Source organism: Sander vitreus, chromosome 5 (assembly GCF_031162955.1).
Source record: "Sander vitreus isolate 19-12246 chromosome 5, sanVit1, whole genome shotgun sequence".
Classification (NCBI taxonomy): domain Eukaryota; kingdom Metazoa; phylum Chordata; class Actinopteri; order Perciformes; family Percidae; genus Sander; species Sander vitreus.
This window is the reverse complement of record NC_135859.1, coordinates 15,328,806-15,347,618: the sequence shown is the minus strand read 5'-3', so window position 1 is coordinate 15,347,618 and position 18,813 is coordinate 15,328,806. Positions and strand designations below refer to the sequence as shown.

Sequence of the window (18,813 nt, the reverse complement as noted above, 5' to 3'; positions counted from 1 at the left end):
GAACAGTGAGAGGCTTGACACAACTCTTGACACCTCGACGACAGAACATGAATAAAAGATGCAGCCTTTTTTTTTTCCAAGGTACTGTACAACTCTGAACATTTCTAGTCAAAAACTCGTCCAGTTGCTTTGTTCTGCATCGTTTTCCTGTCAACCTATCTAAATCCGTCACTCTCCCCTGAGAACCCTAACATCAGCAACAGCAGCATCAGGACATAACTATTTATTAATAGTGAAAGATCTCGTGTCTCTGCAATGAATACATTCACAGCGATGGCGACAAGCCTGATGGACTGCATGATGAATTCATTGTGTCAGTGGTAATAAAGAAAGAAATGAAATCTTGTCCTCAGCTTGCATTGGCCTGTATCCAGTCAGCTGTCCATTACCTCATATAAACATAGCCTCGCTCAGTAGCTGAAAGGTTTGACCTGATTGATTTCACAGGATCTGTAAGATGTGACCTTTGGCCTGATACAGAGAAAGGGTCAAAGGAAGTGAGGAAACCCAGTGAAGGTAGAAGCATCAGGGCAACAGTGGGGAGCAAAGGTTATTTAATGAAATAAAGAAAAACATTACAGGGCAGCAAAGGTAAGCAGGTTCATGCAAGTTTTGGAGAAAAGATAAAAGGAAAGGAAAAAAAAATGAACAAGCTAATTCATTCACTGCTCCTGACCTTAAACAGAATGGTTTAAATGCACTGACGCTTGCAAAAATACATACATACATCAGACTTTAACCACTCCTCTCCCTCCTATCTCTTATTTATTTAACACACACCAACAGAAGGCAGAGCTGAAACAGGACTGATAACAGACAGCAAAGCAGCAGAAGAAGGCACGTTGTTAGCACTCAATAGGGCCTATCTATTGAACTTTAACTCAAAACTACTAATTTCCTCAAAGACGAGCGATAGGCTTTGAAAACACAAAACCCCCTCATGCTGCTCTCTCATTGTTCAGTTACCACTTGTTCAGCTGAATTGGAATTCGAATGACTGACAATCTAAATACTAAGCAGAGATAAGGTTTGAGGATTAGAGCATGGGGGACTGTTCAAGGTTAAGAATCCTCTAAATTTGACATAATAAAGTGAAAGCATTACAAAGACTCTTGTGTCATTAAATAAACTGTCACTTTAAATAATCTTTGCATTAGGATTTGTGGTAAAAGGGCTCAAACTGAGGCAGCCAATGCATTTCTAATGGTTTTTGACTCTTCACATTAAAGCTGTTTTCGTGTTTGCCCTTGCTGTCGGACATACACCAGAAAATTTAAGACATTTTTTATTTCCTACCTGTCTGCCCTGGCAATTTGTGTTGTAAATAAGAACCACTTTATATTAATCACAACTGCAACCAGGATGATTGAAGAGATCAGGTGCCTCATACTTTGCTTCCACTCCCCATGTGCCTTGTGTGTTTGTTTGTGTGTGTGTGTGTGTGTGTGTGTGTGTGTGTGTGTGTGTGTGTGTGTGTGTGTGTGTGTGTGTGTGTGTGTGCGTGCGTGTGTGGTAGTTGTAGTGAGTGGGTACAAGTGGAGAAGGTGAGGCAGAGGGGGTGGACTTCAAGATCCACACCTGACACTTTTCTCCTTCAGATTCGAGTGGTTTTGTCTTCTGTGAGTCACATTTCATTAAATTCATATTTGCAACTGAACCCATCCTGACTGCTCCTGTGAATCTGCAAAAGACCAGACAGCCTGCAAGCTTCAACAATTAGACACCGAACTTAGCTTAATGAAGGCAGCAGGCAGAAACAGAGACACAGCGTCTATGTTGCTTTGTTACTGAGCCGTACAGAGAGGAGAGCAGGGAGACAAAGGTAGCTTGGGGCTCAACCACAACCTCAGTTTAAGGCAAAGGCATGAACTGATTTACCAAGATCAGCATTTAGGAGGGACCAGTAGATCACTGCTAATCAATTTACTGCCATGGCGATCAAAGACTGGTAGAGCTTCAAATTACAACAGACAATATGCTTCACTGATTGGATTTGCCTGTTATAGATTAGCTCCAGATTATTTCACCCTTGTTAAAGATGAAATGGAAAAGTGATTATACTGCTGATCTGAATCGGCATGTTAATTGACATATTTACAAGACTTGCTACCATGCTGGCATAGCCTAATAACACATATTTGAAAAGCAATAGAATCCTAAATACATTCTTGCCTGTAAACATGCTTTTAGTGAAGCACAAGTCACCTCTTCAGCAGATGTAATAAAACAGTAATACCTTGCTCCCACAGTACTTACTGTAAGTTGTATAAAGCATTTATACTGTATTATTGGTAGTCTCGCATTGCCAGAGCGTCCTCCAGAGCGCTGCGGAGGAAGGCTAGTCTACACAACAATACGGGACAGGAGAAAAACGTGCTCATGTTTATTGGCATTTCTTTAAACCAATCACAATTGCCTTGGGCAGCACTAACACATATGGTGCCTCTGCAAAATAGCCTCGGCAAGGAACTTGTTTGGGTGGAGTATTTTACTCAGAAAAAAGAGAAATATAATTGGATTATCGGTTCTAGCTCGGCGGATGTTTCTCGAATCGACTGGAGTTTAGAATTCCAACACAAAGAAAGTGGAAGGTGAGTGACATCCGGACAAAAATGAGGGACATCCGGCGGAACCTCCGGCGGCACCGGAACAATCCCGTAAATGAAACGCCGTCGATATAGACTATATTATTGGTAAAACTGTCTGGTGCAGGTCACAGTTTTTCTTGTAGCTGCACATATCTTAAACTGTAAAATGATCTGTTGTCATCTGCTACAAAGTAGAACCACAGGGGAGACCGTATCGTCTCACCCCCTCTAAGGAAGATGCTGAATATGCCTTCTTTGCCCAAATTAAATTCTGGTGTTGGGTGTGGGCAGTGACAGGAACTCATCTGTACCCACAGGAAGTGATAAATACAAATGGCCTCCTACGCAGTAAGCAGCAGTTAGAGAGCAATCCAGTCGGGGGAAAGATGTCTTGTCACTTTTGGTACTTAGTATGTAATTATCGCACACTGTAAACTGTACAAGAGTGTGCTGAGGGCTGTTAAATGTTGCATGTCAAATTAAATGACTTCTGGATATTCAAACCTGCAATAATTGATTTTATGGCCACTTGGGGGCAGCGCAACAAGCTGTAAACACAAAATTGACAAAGTTGACAGGGTGAACTTATAAACAGTGGCTTATTTACACAACCGGAAGACATGGATTAACAATAGCATCCACTGGAGTCTTGTTTCTCGGCACCTGATGAATGTAACTTATTTTAGCTCTGTTTTGCTCTCCACCTACCACTGAGGAATATCTGGCTCTTTAGCTGTTAAATGCCCCACTTTCTTCACCAGCTAGTCACTGACTGCAGCGTATATATATAGCTTTCTCACTAAAAATCAACTGCCTGGAAATGACACTGATAAGAGCAGTGAGCCTGAACAACAACAATCAAGTTGCAGGCTGGAAAACCAAAACAAGTGTTCAATTAATGGTTAAAAAAAATAATTGCTGAGTCGGATGATAATTCTCTCTGGGTTCATCACTACAAGCGTCCTCGATCACATCACATCCAATATAGAAATATTCATTATAGCAGCTATACATTTAGAGCGGTTACCTGCTGCTACTAACCAACATGCAAAGTGAAGCTTATGATATCATATGACTATACAGATATATGACTTTACTTGCCAAGTACCTGGTCAGTATGATTTATCAATATGGGAATGTTCCATTAAAATCAAACATTGTGACGATATTGTAAATCTCACAGCACATCAGCAAGGTCATTCCCCAAGTTTTAAAACTGGAGCAAATTAGCTTTCTAAGAAATGACCGTCACGTAGTGCCCCTATATAAGCCTTTCAGTGACACGTGTAACACGGACAATTGTGGTCAGTTTGATGTGTCATCACTGCATTACTCTGGTGAACTGGCAGTTATACAAGGGGTGGGGATATTGTTAAATATTATTGTTAATGAAGTGAAATGTACTGACTGCCTGAGTTGTCTAAAACAATAAGAAGTTTCCAGGTTTAGTAGTTATATCTATAACAGGTGCAGACTGAGTTTCTGGATGAATGTCAACCAGGGATTTATTAACTTGCAATGTCTCAAATGAACGGGTCAAACACGGGTTGAACACATGTTCATTAGGAGTGTGTATACACAGACTTCCTGTTTTAAACAATAGCATAAGACACCTTTTATTCTCCTATTTCGGTAAAAAAATTGAGGTATAACTTAATAACGAACAAATACCCAGAGAGGGAAACATACCCCCCCGCCCCCGCCCTCCATGAAAGAAAATTACAGAAAGAGAAAGAAAATGAGAGAAAGAGAGGGATGGGGTGACGGGAGCGTAGCAGGGAGAGAGATGAAAGGTTCTGGTGAAGAGAAGAGAAGGGGGATTAGAGAGACAGGAAAAAAGGCAGATGGGGAGGATGGAGGTGATGGGTACTAGCAGATGAGCCCCAAGATGAATACTCGTGTGATCTGTAAACTTTCATATTCTAATGTTGAGGATTCTCACTCAGCAGTGTCGGGGTTAGCCAAGCACCCTGCTGTGACCTCCTTCTGCAAATGAACACAAAACCCTGCAACGAAAACGGAAAAGTAGACCTGATTTCTACCATTCTCTAAAAGAAAAAGCAAATAACTACATGCTGCCCTGACAACACAACATACAGAAAAGATGAAAGATACATGAGCATACTATGCCAAGTATGGACTGGATTACATTTTTATGCATTAATTTTAATGGGTTCTGTGTGAGAGGAAATAACAATGGAAAGGTAATCCTACTGTAGATTGAACTAAGTCAATGTCAGGAAGTTGAAATACTATAATTATATCCTGGATATGCCTACCTACTACAAAAGACTAAATTGCTGTCTTAAATCTCTGCTATGTGTGTTCACAGCAAAGAATAATGTTAGTAAAAGTGACACTGTGAAGTATCCACTGACAGCTATAGTGTTTTTGAAGCACTTTGCTTTTTAAGCGAAAGGAACACAAGTGACTCCTTTACATTCCCAATGGACGAAATAGCACTTACACCTTACAAAAAATTAAACCTGCAGTTAACTCCAATTTGGCAAAGCTCATAAAATTTCCTTACAGCATCATTTTCAATGTATTTTGTGTTGATGTTAATCATTATGTATCATTCATTCAGTGTTGGTGAGAATCTACCTGTGCTTTTTTGCTAATGCAGCTTGTTTGTCATATGTTGTCAGGATTTATGAGACGATTTTTTCGTGTTCATGTTATATAACTTTGCAGCATATATGACTGACGCAATACAGGCAGTGACAACAGTAACACTAAGTACAAAGGCAGCTCCAAAACTGAGTCAAGCTGAATATCACTTGGCAACATGTGTCAGCATTATTAGGCCAGTCAGCATTTAAACAAGTCAATTTTAAAGGCAGACAAAAAGCCACATGGTTCTATTAGCCTAACCAATACTTGGTTTTGGGAAACTGATACTCTATATTTGGAAGTTTAAAAAAAAAAAAAAAAAAAAAAATCAGACAATGATAAAAAGCCAATTGTAATATTTTAACATAAATGCATAATTTAAGCAAACAATCTTAATGCCTCTAAATTTCTTGACCAAGAAATACACTAATCCAGATGTTTTACAGTGTAAAAATTCATTTTCAGTGCTCTATGCAAGAAAAACTATGTAATGGTGTTTCTAAATGACCTCAAACTTAGTTTAGGATTGCTGTACTGCAATTTCTTGTTAATTATTGGCCAACACATACACCAATACAGATACATCTGCAATAAGCTAATATCGGCTGCTATATTGGCCTGGCTGATTTATCACCTTATAGGTCTATTGTAACATATATGCATTACACTGCTGGGCTATGTAACTATTCTAAGGTGTTTCTGTTAACATATAGTAATCATATGATGAGACTGGCTTCTCTTGCACTAGGCAGCGGTAAAGACACGTTTACAGTGGTTTACTCATTTTTGTTTGTATCCTTAGCCCACTGACTGACAGCACTGTCCTCTCATGACTCCACTCCTCAACACAGAGTTGCAGGCCACAAGAGCAACACTAATCCCAGACCCAGATCTGTCTTTGACTCAGATTTATGATCATCAACATTATCATCATCATCATCACGCCCAGTCTATAAGGGAACTCTCGCCTTGCAATAAAGCCTCCGAAAGCCTGCCATCAAACAGATTCCACCTGTGGACGAGGAGAGCACTGGCAGCTCGGGCTCGAGACAGCTCTGGCGAGAACAGAAAGGGACCCCGCTATAAAAGAGATCAAGCTGCTGCCCCTGCTGAGGACAGCCCTGTGTGTGACAGCCAAACACTTTCCCTGATTAATCAAGTCTAGCAGCGGGGCTTTATGTGCCATTAAGAGCCCTGCTAAATGACTTCACTTCATTCATTAAAGTGGAGCATCCTCTGTGGGTAGAGGGGCTATGGTTGCAAGACAGACAGACAGACAGACAGACAGACAAGTGAAAGCAGGGAGAGAGATGGTGGTAGGGCAGCGATGAGGATGGTGGGGGCACTGAGGCAAGATAAACAACAACAAATATAGACCCATTACAATGCTGAATAATTCATCCTATACGCATGGCTTCAGGAAAACAACAGCCCAAACAAACATGGGGATTATGGAGCCTTTATACAGTGAGGAACATCTTCAAAACAGGGCTATTTATACACACACCTTGTTTGGGAAAGGTACAGCGACAGGATCATGGCCAAATCACTTTATTTGGAAAATCAGGTTCCAGTAGACTAATGCACGCATGATGCATTTTCATTATGACAAAGTACAGTTTTAATAAATCTTTGAGGGGTGTTGGACAGCTAGGTGCGAGGGGATTAATTGTATAAAAGTGCTGTTAGCTGCATACAGAAGATGCTTTGTTTGAGCTATTCTTTTAACTGTTCTGCAGACAATACATACACAAACAAGGATACGTATACAGTAAAACTCATAGAATAGAAAAAGCCAGAAAAGAGGAAGATTATGGAACACAAAGGCAATGACACTGATAGTATTAAGGGAAGGACAACGATTGGTAAATTACCTATCAACAAAGAGATAAAAGATGTAGCAGAGGGAGAGAAAGATAAAGAGATAAAGATTAGCAGCAACAAGAGGACTAGAGGGTATAGAGAAGAGGAGAGAGAAGGGGAGACAGAAGAGAGATAGAGAGAGAGGGAGAGAGAGAGTAAATGATTAATGAAAGGAGCTGGGAAGCGCAGCAAGGGGAGGTCAGGACGGAGCAGAAGAGGAGCGATGCTGCAGCCTGTGAGCGAAATTGAAAAGGACAACATTATAAACATGCCTGCTGCTGTCACACACCTTTATCAGGCAGGATCGCTGAGAGAAAGGGAGCTGGTATTAGTCTGACACATGCCTTTAACGCTAGATTTACAGTAGAACTGAACTGGCCTTGGGAGAATGGGAATTGGGAGACTAAATTGCAGTCGGTGAATGAGACCATTTCTCCCCTTTTAACTCATGAAGACAAAAACTAGTTGGTCACTATGCCTTTGAGAGGGTTTGTGTTGTTATTTACCCAATAGAGTTGGATTATGGCATAATACAACTACTGCAAGTGCATCAAATAACATGATAAAAAACCTGATAAAGTTCACTGACAACCATCAACCTTGAGATTTATTATTTAAGTATAATAAGACTGTAAAAAGACTTCCATTAGACTCCAACTCCTGGCCATATCTCAGTCAAATACATGCCTTCAATTAATACCCAACTGGCAGTATGCTGTGGGGATCGCTGGCTGCTCGCTGATGCATTTCTAATTGGTATTTTTGCTGATGGTCACAAGTTAAATCTATATTCTCCATTACCCTTCCGCGGCATCCCCTGGGGTCTCTCTAATGGCCCCTGCTAAAGGCAGAGCACTTGCATTGAGATATTCATATGAAGTGCATTCTCTCTTACGCTGACTGGCCTCTGCGTAGACTTCAGCCGCAGGTTCAGTGCACAGTTAAGAGTTGGGAGGAGCAGTGAAAAGTTCACTTCGGCTTTGAAGATTAACAAAACAAGTGTCATAATCCGACGTCGGAAGCAGCCTGAGGAGAGACACTCATACTCAAATAAACCGTGCTTTATCTGCTTGTGTCCCCTGTTTTGTCTCCACTGAGATTGTCTTACAAGCTGCTTTGCTGAGCAAATGTTTGTTGTAGCCGTTATCCCTCTCACTTCCACAACACATAGTAAAGCCCTTAGTGGAGCACTGGCTGGGTGACAGGCCTGAATGCCCCACCATGGGCTTGGCAAAGATCGGTGTAGCCTGGGGGAACAGAGCTGGCTGACTTCAGAAGTGTGTGAGAGGTTGACCGGCAGCCACACAAATAAAATCTCTATGACATTACACAGGTGGCTGATAAATGCTGTCACAGGAATTAAATGAACTCGAGGCATAATGATGTTGACATGCAGCATTGTACTGTACGGTATTTCCTGCAATCAGCTGACATTAACAGAAAATATTTTTAATAGTTCACATGATAAAGACGAGAAATCATACATGTGGCTGTACCTTGCAGGGAAATATTCCTCCTGCAAAGAAAGGAATTTGCCTGTAGAAGCGTAAAAGTATGAGTCAAAAGAATGAAGCTCATATCCTGAAGGAGACGAAGACTCCTGCGTTCTTTGGCTCACCTCAGTGTAAACCTTATGTTTACCTTTCATTAACTAGAGATCCCAGAATCCTCTCCTCCCCCTCCCCACCCTTGGGACAGTCCAATACAAGGGGAACATAAATGCTGTAAAACACACACTTGAGAGACAAACTGTAAAGCAACAAAGAATGTTTGAATTATGAATTGTTCAATAGATGTGGAGGTACAACAATGCTCAGTTTTTTGTTTATTTATATTAACATAGTTGGTTGAGTTATATTTTGTTGTTCCTCATTTATTTGGAATACACGTTTTATAATAATACCCACCAGATCACAAATGCAACATCTTTACTTTCTGCTACAATGCACTATAATGTGGCAATAAACAGTAGCCAATTCTGAATAGGCTTTTTTTTATCCTTTGTGAGAGAAAAAAAAAAAAGTCAACTCACATAGTAACCCAAGCTACATGGTGAACTGGACGGAGACTGATAACAGCCAGCTTATCAAGATACTCTGACCACAAGGCCAACTGCAGTTGCAAACCTCCACCCTGTGTTGTAAGGACAGCACATACTCTAACAGCTACACCCAAACCTGGTTATTATCAAATATGTTGGGCATGAAAAATAGTACACAGATAGAACATGGAGTCTAGCAGAGAGAACAGTAAACTAAATGTAAATACTGTGTAAACCACATTCTCTAATTGAGCTAAACTGCTGAAATATTTTTCTGGAGGCAGTTTAAATATATAATTGTTACATAACTCTAAATTAAAAATTAGAATATGTAGCACAATATAGACGAGAAAGAGTGTTTCACTTCAGCTGATGACTGAGCTGATGCTACAGTATAATCCAGAGAAATTTAAAATGAGCAGAGAAGTTCAGACCTGTAAACACTCTGCTGTTGGTGTGTCTCAATTTATAATAAAGAACTGATGTGTAGTTATAGTCTCATGTGACGTTAAATGCAAATAATCATACTGCTTGTATTGGATCGGTAGCCAAAGTTTAGGTATCGAAATCAGTATTGTGAGAAAAAAGTGGGATCTCTAAGCAGGTATATGACTTCACTATATGTAGTGGTTAATCCTCTTTTGGGGCATTATTTTCATAATTTATTAATCTGCTGGTTATTTTCTGGTCCTTAAAACATAAGAAAATAACGTTATGTCATCATATTCCCTATTTTGTCCAACTAACACTCCAAAACCTAAAGATATTTAGTTCACTATCACATAAGACAAAGTAAAGCAGGGAATCCTCCCCATTTAGGAGTTGGAACTAGGTCATGTTTGTTATTTATGGTTAAAAAAAAGGTTTGTCAAACCTAATCTTTAATTAAATTTTTCCCCATTCATTCTACTCACAGTTCTAGTTGTACTTTTTCATGTCACTGAAATGTCTGTAGTAAAAACGAATGTGTAAGCCTTGATGATGGCAAAGGAATATTGATGAATTCATCATTTGGCTTTGTGTATATAATATATCGGTTTGTTCAGTGGGTGGTGTACCAGACTACTGACTGGTGGCAGCTCTGGCAGGATACACTCCCCCACTTGCATCTTGGAAACAGCAAATTAGTGCAGCTGCAACGAAGACTTGAAAAGACAATACAATTAAAAGGAAACATCCCCCCCTGCCCGAAACAGGCACAATCAAAAAAAGTGAAACAGTTCTTGTTCTGTCAGCAGTGCAGAGACTCTACTGTCTCACAGAGCAGACAACAATGCCCAGGGCTGAGATAACAGGAAATGCCAGCTTATCAGAGAGAGGGAGAAACAGAGAGAGAGCGTGATGGCTAGCTCACTGTTTACTAACACACTAATTGAGCAAAAATCCAGTCGTGCCCTTTATATAAAAGTCATTTACACACACTGGTTTCTGCCAGTATGATTTTTGTACAAGTGGAATTTGTTTGCAGCACATGTAAAGTGGATAAATCAAATCAAAGCTGGGGCAAATCCATCACTTTCTTAATTTGAGTTCCATTTCATTGGCTGTGATTTGTTTAGATTGAGTCACCTCTCATGGGGAGTGTGTTTAATTTCACAGCTGAAAGAACACCAATGATTTTTAGGAGTGTTTTCCTTGTTCAACTTTCTCTACAAGCTATTACAGTAAATCTTGAATGCAACACAGCCATAAAGCCCAGAATATTAAACTGCTGTTTACAGAGAGAACTTAAGAGTTTGATGACAACACTTAGCGACCATACGAGGTAAATTATTCTTTTAAAGTATATTTCCAGCATTATGCAGGATGAGGGGACTTTAACAGAATGTGAGTGTATAAATGCAATTATACAATTGACAAAAAAAAATCCCCAGCTCTGTATATAAAATGGCCATAAGACCTTATGATGTTGGAGGACGATTTACCAATTTACTATGATATAAAGCAGAAAGTGCAGCAAAACCTCAAATTTGAGAGGCTTGACCCAATAAAAACGGGGCACTTCTGCATCTGATAAATGACTTAAACAAGTTGATTATCATTAATCAACTGATTCAGAGCACTAGAAACCACACCTAAACTAAAGAGCACCACAAACTACAGTACAATATCAAAAACGAGCATGAAGTTGAATCAGCACCTCTCCAAAACAACAAAAGGTTAACATTGTAACCCTCATGCAGGTAGTATTTATTGCAGGGCTGTGGTTTAGACTGCATAAAAACACTGATAAGGAACAACGTAAGATGAGTTTTTTGTTCTTTGATTGGACAATGACTGTTCGGGGGAGGGATTACTTCACACAATCATGTTGCTGTGCACACCATTTTCCAGTAGATTGAGTTGTTTTACTTTAGGACCATCTATTTATCTTACACACACACCACGTTCTTTTACTCTCACTATACCTTCTCTTACACACACACACACACACACACACACACGTACGTTTGTTTCACTCTTTGTAGAGACCCGTCATTGACATAATGCATTCCCTAGCCCAGACCCCACAAGTATACTGTATTCCCCGGTTTTTGGACCCTACAAATATAGTAAAACAAGCACACACACACACACACACACACACACACACACACACACACACACGCACACACACACACACACACACACACACACACACCAGAGCTGAGGTGTTTCCTGGCTGCCATAACACGCCTCCCTGTCCCTGTACAGTAGTATGTGGGACCGAGGATGTGACGGCCCGGGACACTCCCCTCTCCCGCCAGCGACACGGCGTCATCGTTCAGCTCACACAATGCAACATTCCACAATCAGCAGCAACTCCAACAAAACGAGAGAGAGAAGGAGACAACTGGGAGGAGTGCATTGCTCTGATCTTATAGGATTAGAATTCCTTTCTATGGGCTCTAATGAGCCTCTATTCTTTTGAACAACAGCTTTGAGATAAGATAAAAGAAACTGATACAGATGAGGGCAATCTAGAGCAATTTAGGGAAGAATGTGAGGCTATTAAGGCCTGCACAGAGGCTCGAGAGGAAGTATAAATAAATGACTAAGCATTCAAAGAAATACATCGTGCTGCAACATGAGGATGTATAAATTACAAGTACAATTTATAGGGATCAGTATACAGACAGCCTGTATGTGGTCATGCAAGGACGTTACATTTATAGATAATTAAAGTGAAGAACTCTGTCAAGACAAGGGACAATTGAGGCCAAGACATAGAAGAACTGAGGGCTATGCAGAAAGACGGCACGCTAAGAGAATATGTTTGTGTGCAGGAGCGAGAGGGATACAGAGAGAGAAGGAGAGTCTGAAGCAGTTCCTAAGCCTGGCCGTCACGCATGCTTAACCTTGCGCTAGTGCCTGTGCGATGCAGCTTGCATATCAATGATGGAGGAATATCAGCAAAGAGGCCTCTAACCAACCTCCACTACACTTGGCAGGCAGGGGAGGCACAGCAGCATCCGCACTTACACTATGGCCCTTACAGTAGCAATGCAAGTTAAACCACGCTGGTGAACACAAGGCCAGCTGTCATACAGTAAAAGTGAGTGTGACAGCTGACTTATGTTGATAACTAGAATTACCGCCTTGTGGTTGAATGCCTCTGCCATCCAGTCAAGTTGCAGTTTACATCCATGTCTGTACACTCATATAATATATGTGGTAAAGACTTTATATTTAACAAAAAGGTATTAAGCGATTTTTTGGCAAAACCTGAATTCTTCACACACATCTTCAACCACAAAAGATCTATACAATCACCAGAGTTTCAAGGTGGGCACCAAATATTAGTATCACCAATTCAGTATCCGACTAAATGTCTCCCCTTCTGTTCCTGAGTTATGGCATTGAATTATGGTCAGAAAGGTGTTTTTGCCAAAAATGATGATGTCACAGTGAAGTTGACCTTTGACCCTATTGTATATAAAATGTCATCACTTCATCATTTTATCCTAATAGACATTTGTGTGGAATGTTGTCATAATTAGTGTAGGAATTCTTGAGTTATGGCCAAAAACATAATGGCTCCTGCCGGAGGCATAAACATAGGGGAAAATATGACTATTTCACAAACGTACTATCATACTGGACAGATAAAGTAAATAAATGAGGGTGCTAAACTAATTTATGTTTCAGTAATGGGAAAAATAAAAGCAGTAAGAAGGGCTTTTCTCAACGGAGCCTGTAGACAGTAAGTGTTGTTTCCACCGACAGCATTTACTTTTGGCTGGAACTCTCAGGTTACAGGAAGCGCTTTGAGGGAGCGTCTCCACTGTGCTGTGGTTTGGAGCAAAGCCGTGCATATTTGGTGTCACCAGGGGCAACAACAAAAAACTACCTAACAAAACCACAAGTGCTACCACTAACACCATGAACAACGCCTGACAGCATGGATCGCACTTTACAGTCATGGTCGACAAAGCATACGATGAAATGCCCCCCTTCTCTGCTTCATGTCTCACACTCATCCACAGTGCACTGATCTGAATCCTCCACTCCCCAAATGTCAGTAGCTCAATCCCAAAGATAAACATGATACACTGTAACTATTGCAGAGAGGAGGAGTGGGTTCCTTGAAAGGAAGAGAAGACAAAAGAGAAGAGAAGAGCGAGAAAAAGAAAGATATGATGTGATGGTGTGTTCCTAATCAAAACAGAAGCATTCAGGGACACCCATGGGGTCTGAAGGGACCAACACTGGGTGATAAACTCACTCATCCGTACCCTCCGTCTTTTGAAGGGAGTGATAAAAGACTTTGAGGATGCTGTGCCCTCTCCTCCTCTCTTCCCCTTCTTTCCCACATGCTATCTGATGCCGACGGAGGCCTTTTGTCACGTCGATCTTTCAAGAACCCCAAGGCGATGTCCTGTGAGAATGCCTTCTACAGGGTCCTCTCTGTAGATTGACACGTCACCCCTCTTTCTGCCTGCGTCGATCAGAGGCTGTCTCCCCCCGGCTCACACAGCTCAATAAGAGGCTGCTGCTTTGATAGCAGTTCTGTGGCAAGTTACATCTCTGGCAGCGGGGATAAGAGAGAGACTAGGAGGGATGCCAGCAGATTAAAGAGGACTTTTAACAGCCTCTATGTGTTCAGCAAGTTAAAAAGTGTTTTCTATCAGGGCCTTGTCAAACTGTCATCATCACTTTCGTTTGAAGACAGCTCTGTACCCTGAAAAGAAAAAAAAGAAAACCTGTCAGAGCTCCATATCTTCTCCGGTTTTCTTGTAATCCCAGACTGATGCTAATCTAAAATGCTGTGAGGATTAAATACATCAACAGCAGTTTTAAGTCGATATCTTTTACTGACCCTCAGTGTTGCTGAGAGACAACAGTGCAGTGACAGTTCTCTGTGTTCTCGCAGTTGTTCACAAGCATCCCATGAGACCTGAGAGGCTATTAGCTGTATAATGATCACTGGATGTTGTAGTTCACATTCACACAGGCAGCGTGACAGACAGATTTTGAGGGATGAAACATATGGGGGCAAGTGCTGTAAGCAGACAGCTCAGATGGGCTTACAGACTTATACTCGTAGTGTGCTCTCTATTGCCCCAAAGCGGCAAAGAGCGTACAGATACACACACATTATCAGACAATTTTATATTGTTTTCTGTCGACTTAACTAAAGCTGAGGCCCACCATGTGGTTCTTATGTTTGGGTTAAGGGTTTCTCGCTGTGGCTTTTTACTCCATCGCTGGACTTAGGCCAACAGAACCAGGTGTGGCCACTTACCAGTGTAAGTGATCCACAGAGAGAGTGAGATGTGTGTAGAGTGCAGAGGTCCAACACACATTATGGAGCATTAGACCTTGAGGTCCTGCAGGATATCACCTGACCCGGTCAGACCTGAACACAAAACATCTCTTTTTCCCTTTAGAACTTTCTTTCTTCAGTCCTTGTTTAACCTCTCAACTGTTGAACTTGAGTCAAATTTTACATTTGTTAATTTGATGCTCATTTTCCATACTCAGCCTCTCATTTCACCCGCCAAGCTGACCTGCAACATATGTTTATCCCCTGGCTACATTTCCTTTGTTCATGCTCTAACAAATGATCCCACTCTCTCTTTCCTCTAATGAGTGCACCTCTATCATTTCTCAAGGACACTGAGATGTAGTAAACAAACAAAAAAACTCATCAATTACATTCATAAGGTGGCAGCTGGCACGGACAAAATCAGATTCCCTGCACAGTCGATGCAAGGCATTGTGAGCATGTGTGTGAGATACTGCTCTATTTTTATTGCAGTTCTCCTGTAATGCAACTCACTGTCAGAGCCAGAGTGGCAGCCTGAATTTCTTCTGTCGGATAAACACTCCCAGCATGCACTGCTTTGCCTCAGTCTGCGCAATGCTGCATTGGCAGCCTCCTGGCAGGATTCTGAGGTGTCTCGGTTCAGAAGAAGCTGTGTGTGTGTGTGTGTGTGTGTGTGTGTGTGTGTGTGTGTGTGTGTGTGTGTGTGTGTGTGTGTGTGTGTGTGTGTGTGCGCAGAATGGTGATTCTGACAGCACTAGAAATGCTTAAGTCTGCACCAGATTTATAGTTGGAACCTGAACTGACTAAACAACAACAGCACTTATGATAGTTGGACTTTTCACTGTGAGTTTACAGTTTATGCTTATTAATATGATGAGTAAAAAAAACAGATAAAACAGGTTGTTTCTAGGAAAACTTCTACAAAACTAGAACTGTGCTGCTGTATACTGTGTGTCTAAATCCAAAAGAAATTAAGAGAAGTGAGAAGACTTGCAGCATGTGTGTGTTTTAGGCAGTGTTTGTTCCATGATTCATTACACACACAGAAAAGAATAAGGAATGTGTACTATGTGCTGCAATGCAACTCACTCAGGACCACAACCCCAGAACTATGTGGAATGCGTCCTCTTACTGCCAGTGACTGAAACCTACACTCGCTGAACAACTGCAGTACACAGTCAGTGGTCGTGTACTGTCACTTCGAATCAAAATCAAGTGCAGACCGTAACACAGGTACAGCCAGAGAGAGAGAGAGAGAGACCTGAACAGTGTTGCAGTCTGAGACCCAGATAGTGTTCACTACAGGCACATGGGTGTAAAGATTGAAGAAAATTGAAGAAAATTCCATTCACCTTTATTGAACTGATGTGCCACTGCACTTTTCAGAAGCAGATATCTCACAACTGTGGCCCATCCAACCTGAACTATCTCCGTAGCTTGATAGCATTAGGAGTAAGTGAGACAAGGGCCCAATCCGAAATCGCGAAATTCGTAAGGGTTGTCCCAATGTCGAATTTCAAAGGGCGTGAGGGTTTGAGTACACACTTACCGAGTCCTTTCCGTGAGTCTGCATCGATGCAGACTTCACCAAAGGGAATTACCAACAGTTCAAAGCGTTGTGACGTTTACCATGGAGACCATAGGGAAATACGGAAATTACAAAAAGGTAAACAACAGCACGACACACGACTACGGAACGGAACACAGACCAACCTGTTGTCCAGCTTGTAAAAGAAGAGTTCGAAAAAATTTGGAATCAGGCAGCCGTCTCCTGTGCCTTGGCCATGTGGAAAGCAACAAACTTAAAATGAAAATTCCCAAACCGGCAAGTGTCAGCAACATTTTTGTTATTAAATGTCGCCAAGGTAACATGTGATCATTTATACCTATCTGAGCCCATGTGGCCTCACACACTCACTCACTTAGCACCTGAGATCAATTAAGTCTGGGAGTCTTTAGTCCTTAGTCCTCAGGGCTCACTTTGGGATTGGGCCAATATGTTTGCATTCATGATTTGAGTAAACACATCTTTTAAAAAAATAACTTCCCTACTCTTGCTTCTCTTCATCTGCACATCCTCTTCTGTAGAGGGTATGGATTAAATAAAGGAAATCAGTAAGTGATAACAGCTTTAGCCACGTCTGTGTAGACTATTTTGTGCAGTAGGTGTTTTCTTTATGCAGCAAAGGATATACAATCTGGAGAAATGTCAGGTACATGGGCTTAATAATAATTTAAGAAAAATATTTTTTCTTCAGGCATAATTCCCTTTGGTGTATTTTAACATGCAACATTTTTCTATGAAGGAGAAAACAATCAGAGTATATTTTTAATCACATTAATTTAATGTTTTGCTGTTGTACGTTATAATGATTCTACATGCAGAATATCTATATACACCTATACAGTATGTCTGAACTTTTTCAGATCAAGAACAAAGAACTCAACTGAAGTGTCCTCACAGAGAAAATGAAGCTTCCTTTATTTTGTTTGGTAACCTTTGGCAGATTCTGCATACTGTAGTCAACACCTCTATACAGCGTTTAATGTGGGATCTTTTAAGAAGTGATATTGTGAATCTCCTGAGGCAAGATTTTTATCACACTATATTAGTTTTTATCTCCAAGTTTGCAAACTGCAAAACCAACAGATAAACATTTAGAAATAGGTGATATGTTAACCTACTGAGGCAAAAAGGTGTATTCCCAAAATGATCTGTAGCAAGGACACAGATTTGTATTACACACACACACACACACACACACACACACACACACACACACACACCAGTGAACAGTGGCACAGAGGTCTGTTGCATTTAGAGCTCCTTTACATCTACACTGGCGAGTTGCCAGAGCCCTGTGTCTGCGGGGTTCCATCCTGAGGTCAATACTACAACAATGTAAACTAATGATCCAGCAAATTCCCTCAGTCCTGCTCTCTCCCCTCCTCCTTCTTCCCTTCAATCTGCTGTTGCCCTCCGTCTCTCCCACTCGCTGATCCCCCGCTGCGCTGCAGAAATGAGAAACAACTGAAGACTCGGCGGCGCTGGGCCTGCTCTGCTTCTCTGATACACACCACTGATAAACAGGGCTGCTTGTTAAGAGACAAATGAAACTCTGCCTCGCCTGATTTTTGCCTTTTCACAGCCTTTCTTATCTAGTGTTTTCTTGTCACCCAGTCCTTTCTTTTGTTGTGGCCTCGAAATATCGAACTCTCGCCTTGAAATATAAAACACAAATAACAAGATGATCTGCAACAACACAGAAGTCTAAATGTAATGTGATCCCAGAAAGTGAGATATAAAAGTAGGAAATGTAGTGTCCGCAGAAAAGATCTCGCCTGTTTGGATATCAAAGACTAATCTCCAATATATTAAGAAGATACCACTGTAGATGGTTCATTTAATGAATTGAGACTCATGCTCAATAACACAAAATTATTTCAGTCACACAAAGCCAGGTGTCCCTGCATGTTAAACCTCCCAAGTTGCTCTAAATTAATAGGTCTTTAACAGATCTTTGATCATCTTTGAACAAGAAGTTTCCTTTCAGGCAACCCAGTATAGGCCATGTTAACACAGCACGTCTACAAATTTGAACTGAAGGCTCGACATCATAGGTGAACCGAGCTGCTCTGTAAACTGTCAGGGGACACCTAAGTAACACTTCTACAGAATACGTATCTGCTGTGGTTTCCCAACAGAAAAGCTTATCACATACAGTACATGTTTACACACACATGCTTACATGTGTTCACAAAGAGCATCTTCCAGGCCTGGAGGAAGAGTTCCAGAGCCATACTGCTTAGTCCTATCCTTTTCATATCGATTGGGGGATAAAGAATGGGGCTCAAGGGATGAATCAATCACACTGTTGACAAACAAGAGTGAACTGGATTTAAAAGACAGAATAGAGGTAGAATAGAGACAATTAATCTATTTTTTATGGACATACAGT

General features: G+C 41.1%; 1 protein-coding gene across 5 annotated transcripts in view; it reads right to left on the bottom strand.

Moving 5' to 3' along the window:
• The window catches only part of ssbp2a (single stranded DNA binding protein 2a), a 55,325-nt gene that overhangs the window by 34,985 nt on the left and 1,527 nt on the right, over nucleotides 1-18,813 (bottom strand). For 2 of the 5 annotated variants that reach the window (XM_078250532.1, XM_078250533.1), the window contains exon 2: nucleotides 18,604-18,726. The exons of 2 other annotated variants lie outside the window; for them this stretch is intronic. In XM_078250532.1, coding sequence (XP_078106658.1) covers nucleotides 18,604-18,726 — 123 coding nt within the window. Of the gene's footprint in view, nucleotides 1-13,820; nucleotides 14,267-18,603; nucleotides 18,727-18,813 lie in introns of all 5 variants that reach the window. One more of the 5 variants, XM_078250534.1, reaches the window with a different exon arrangement.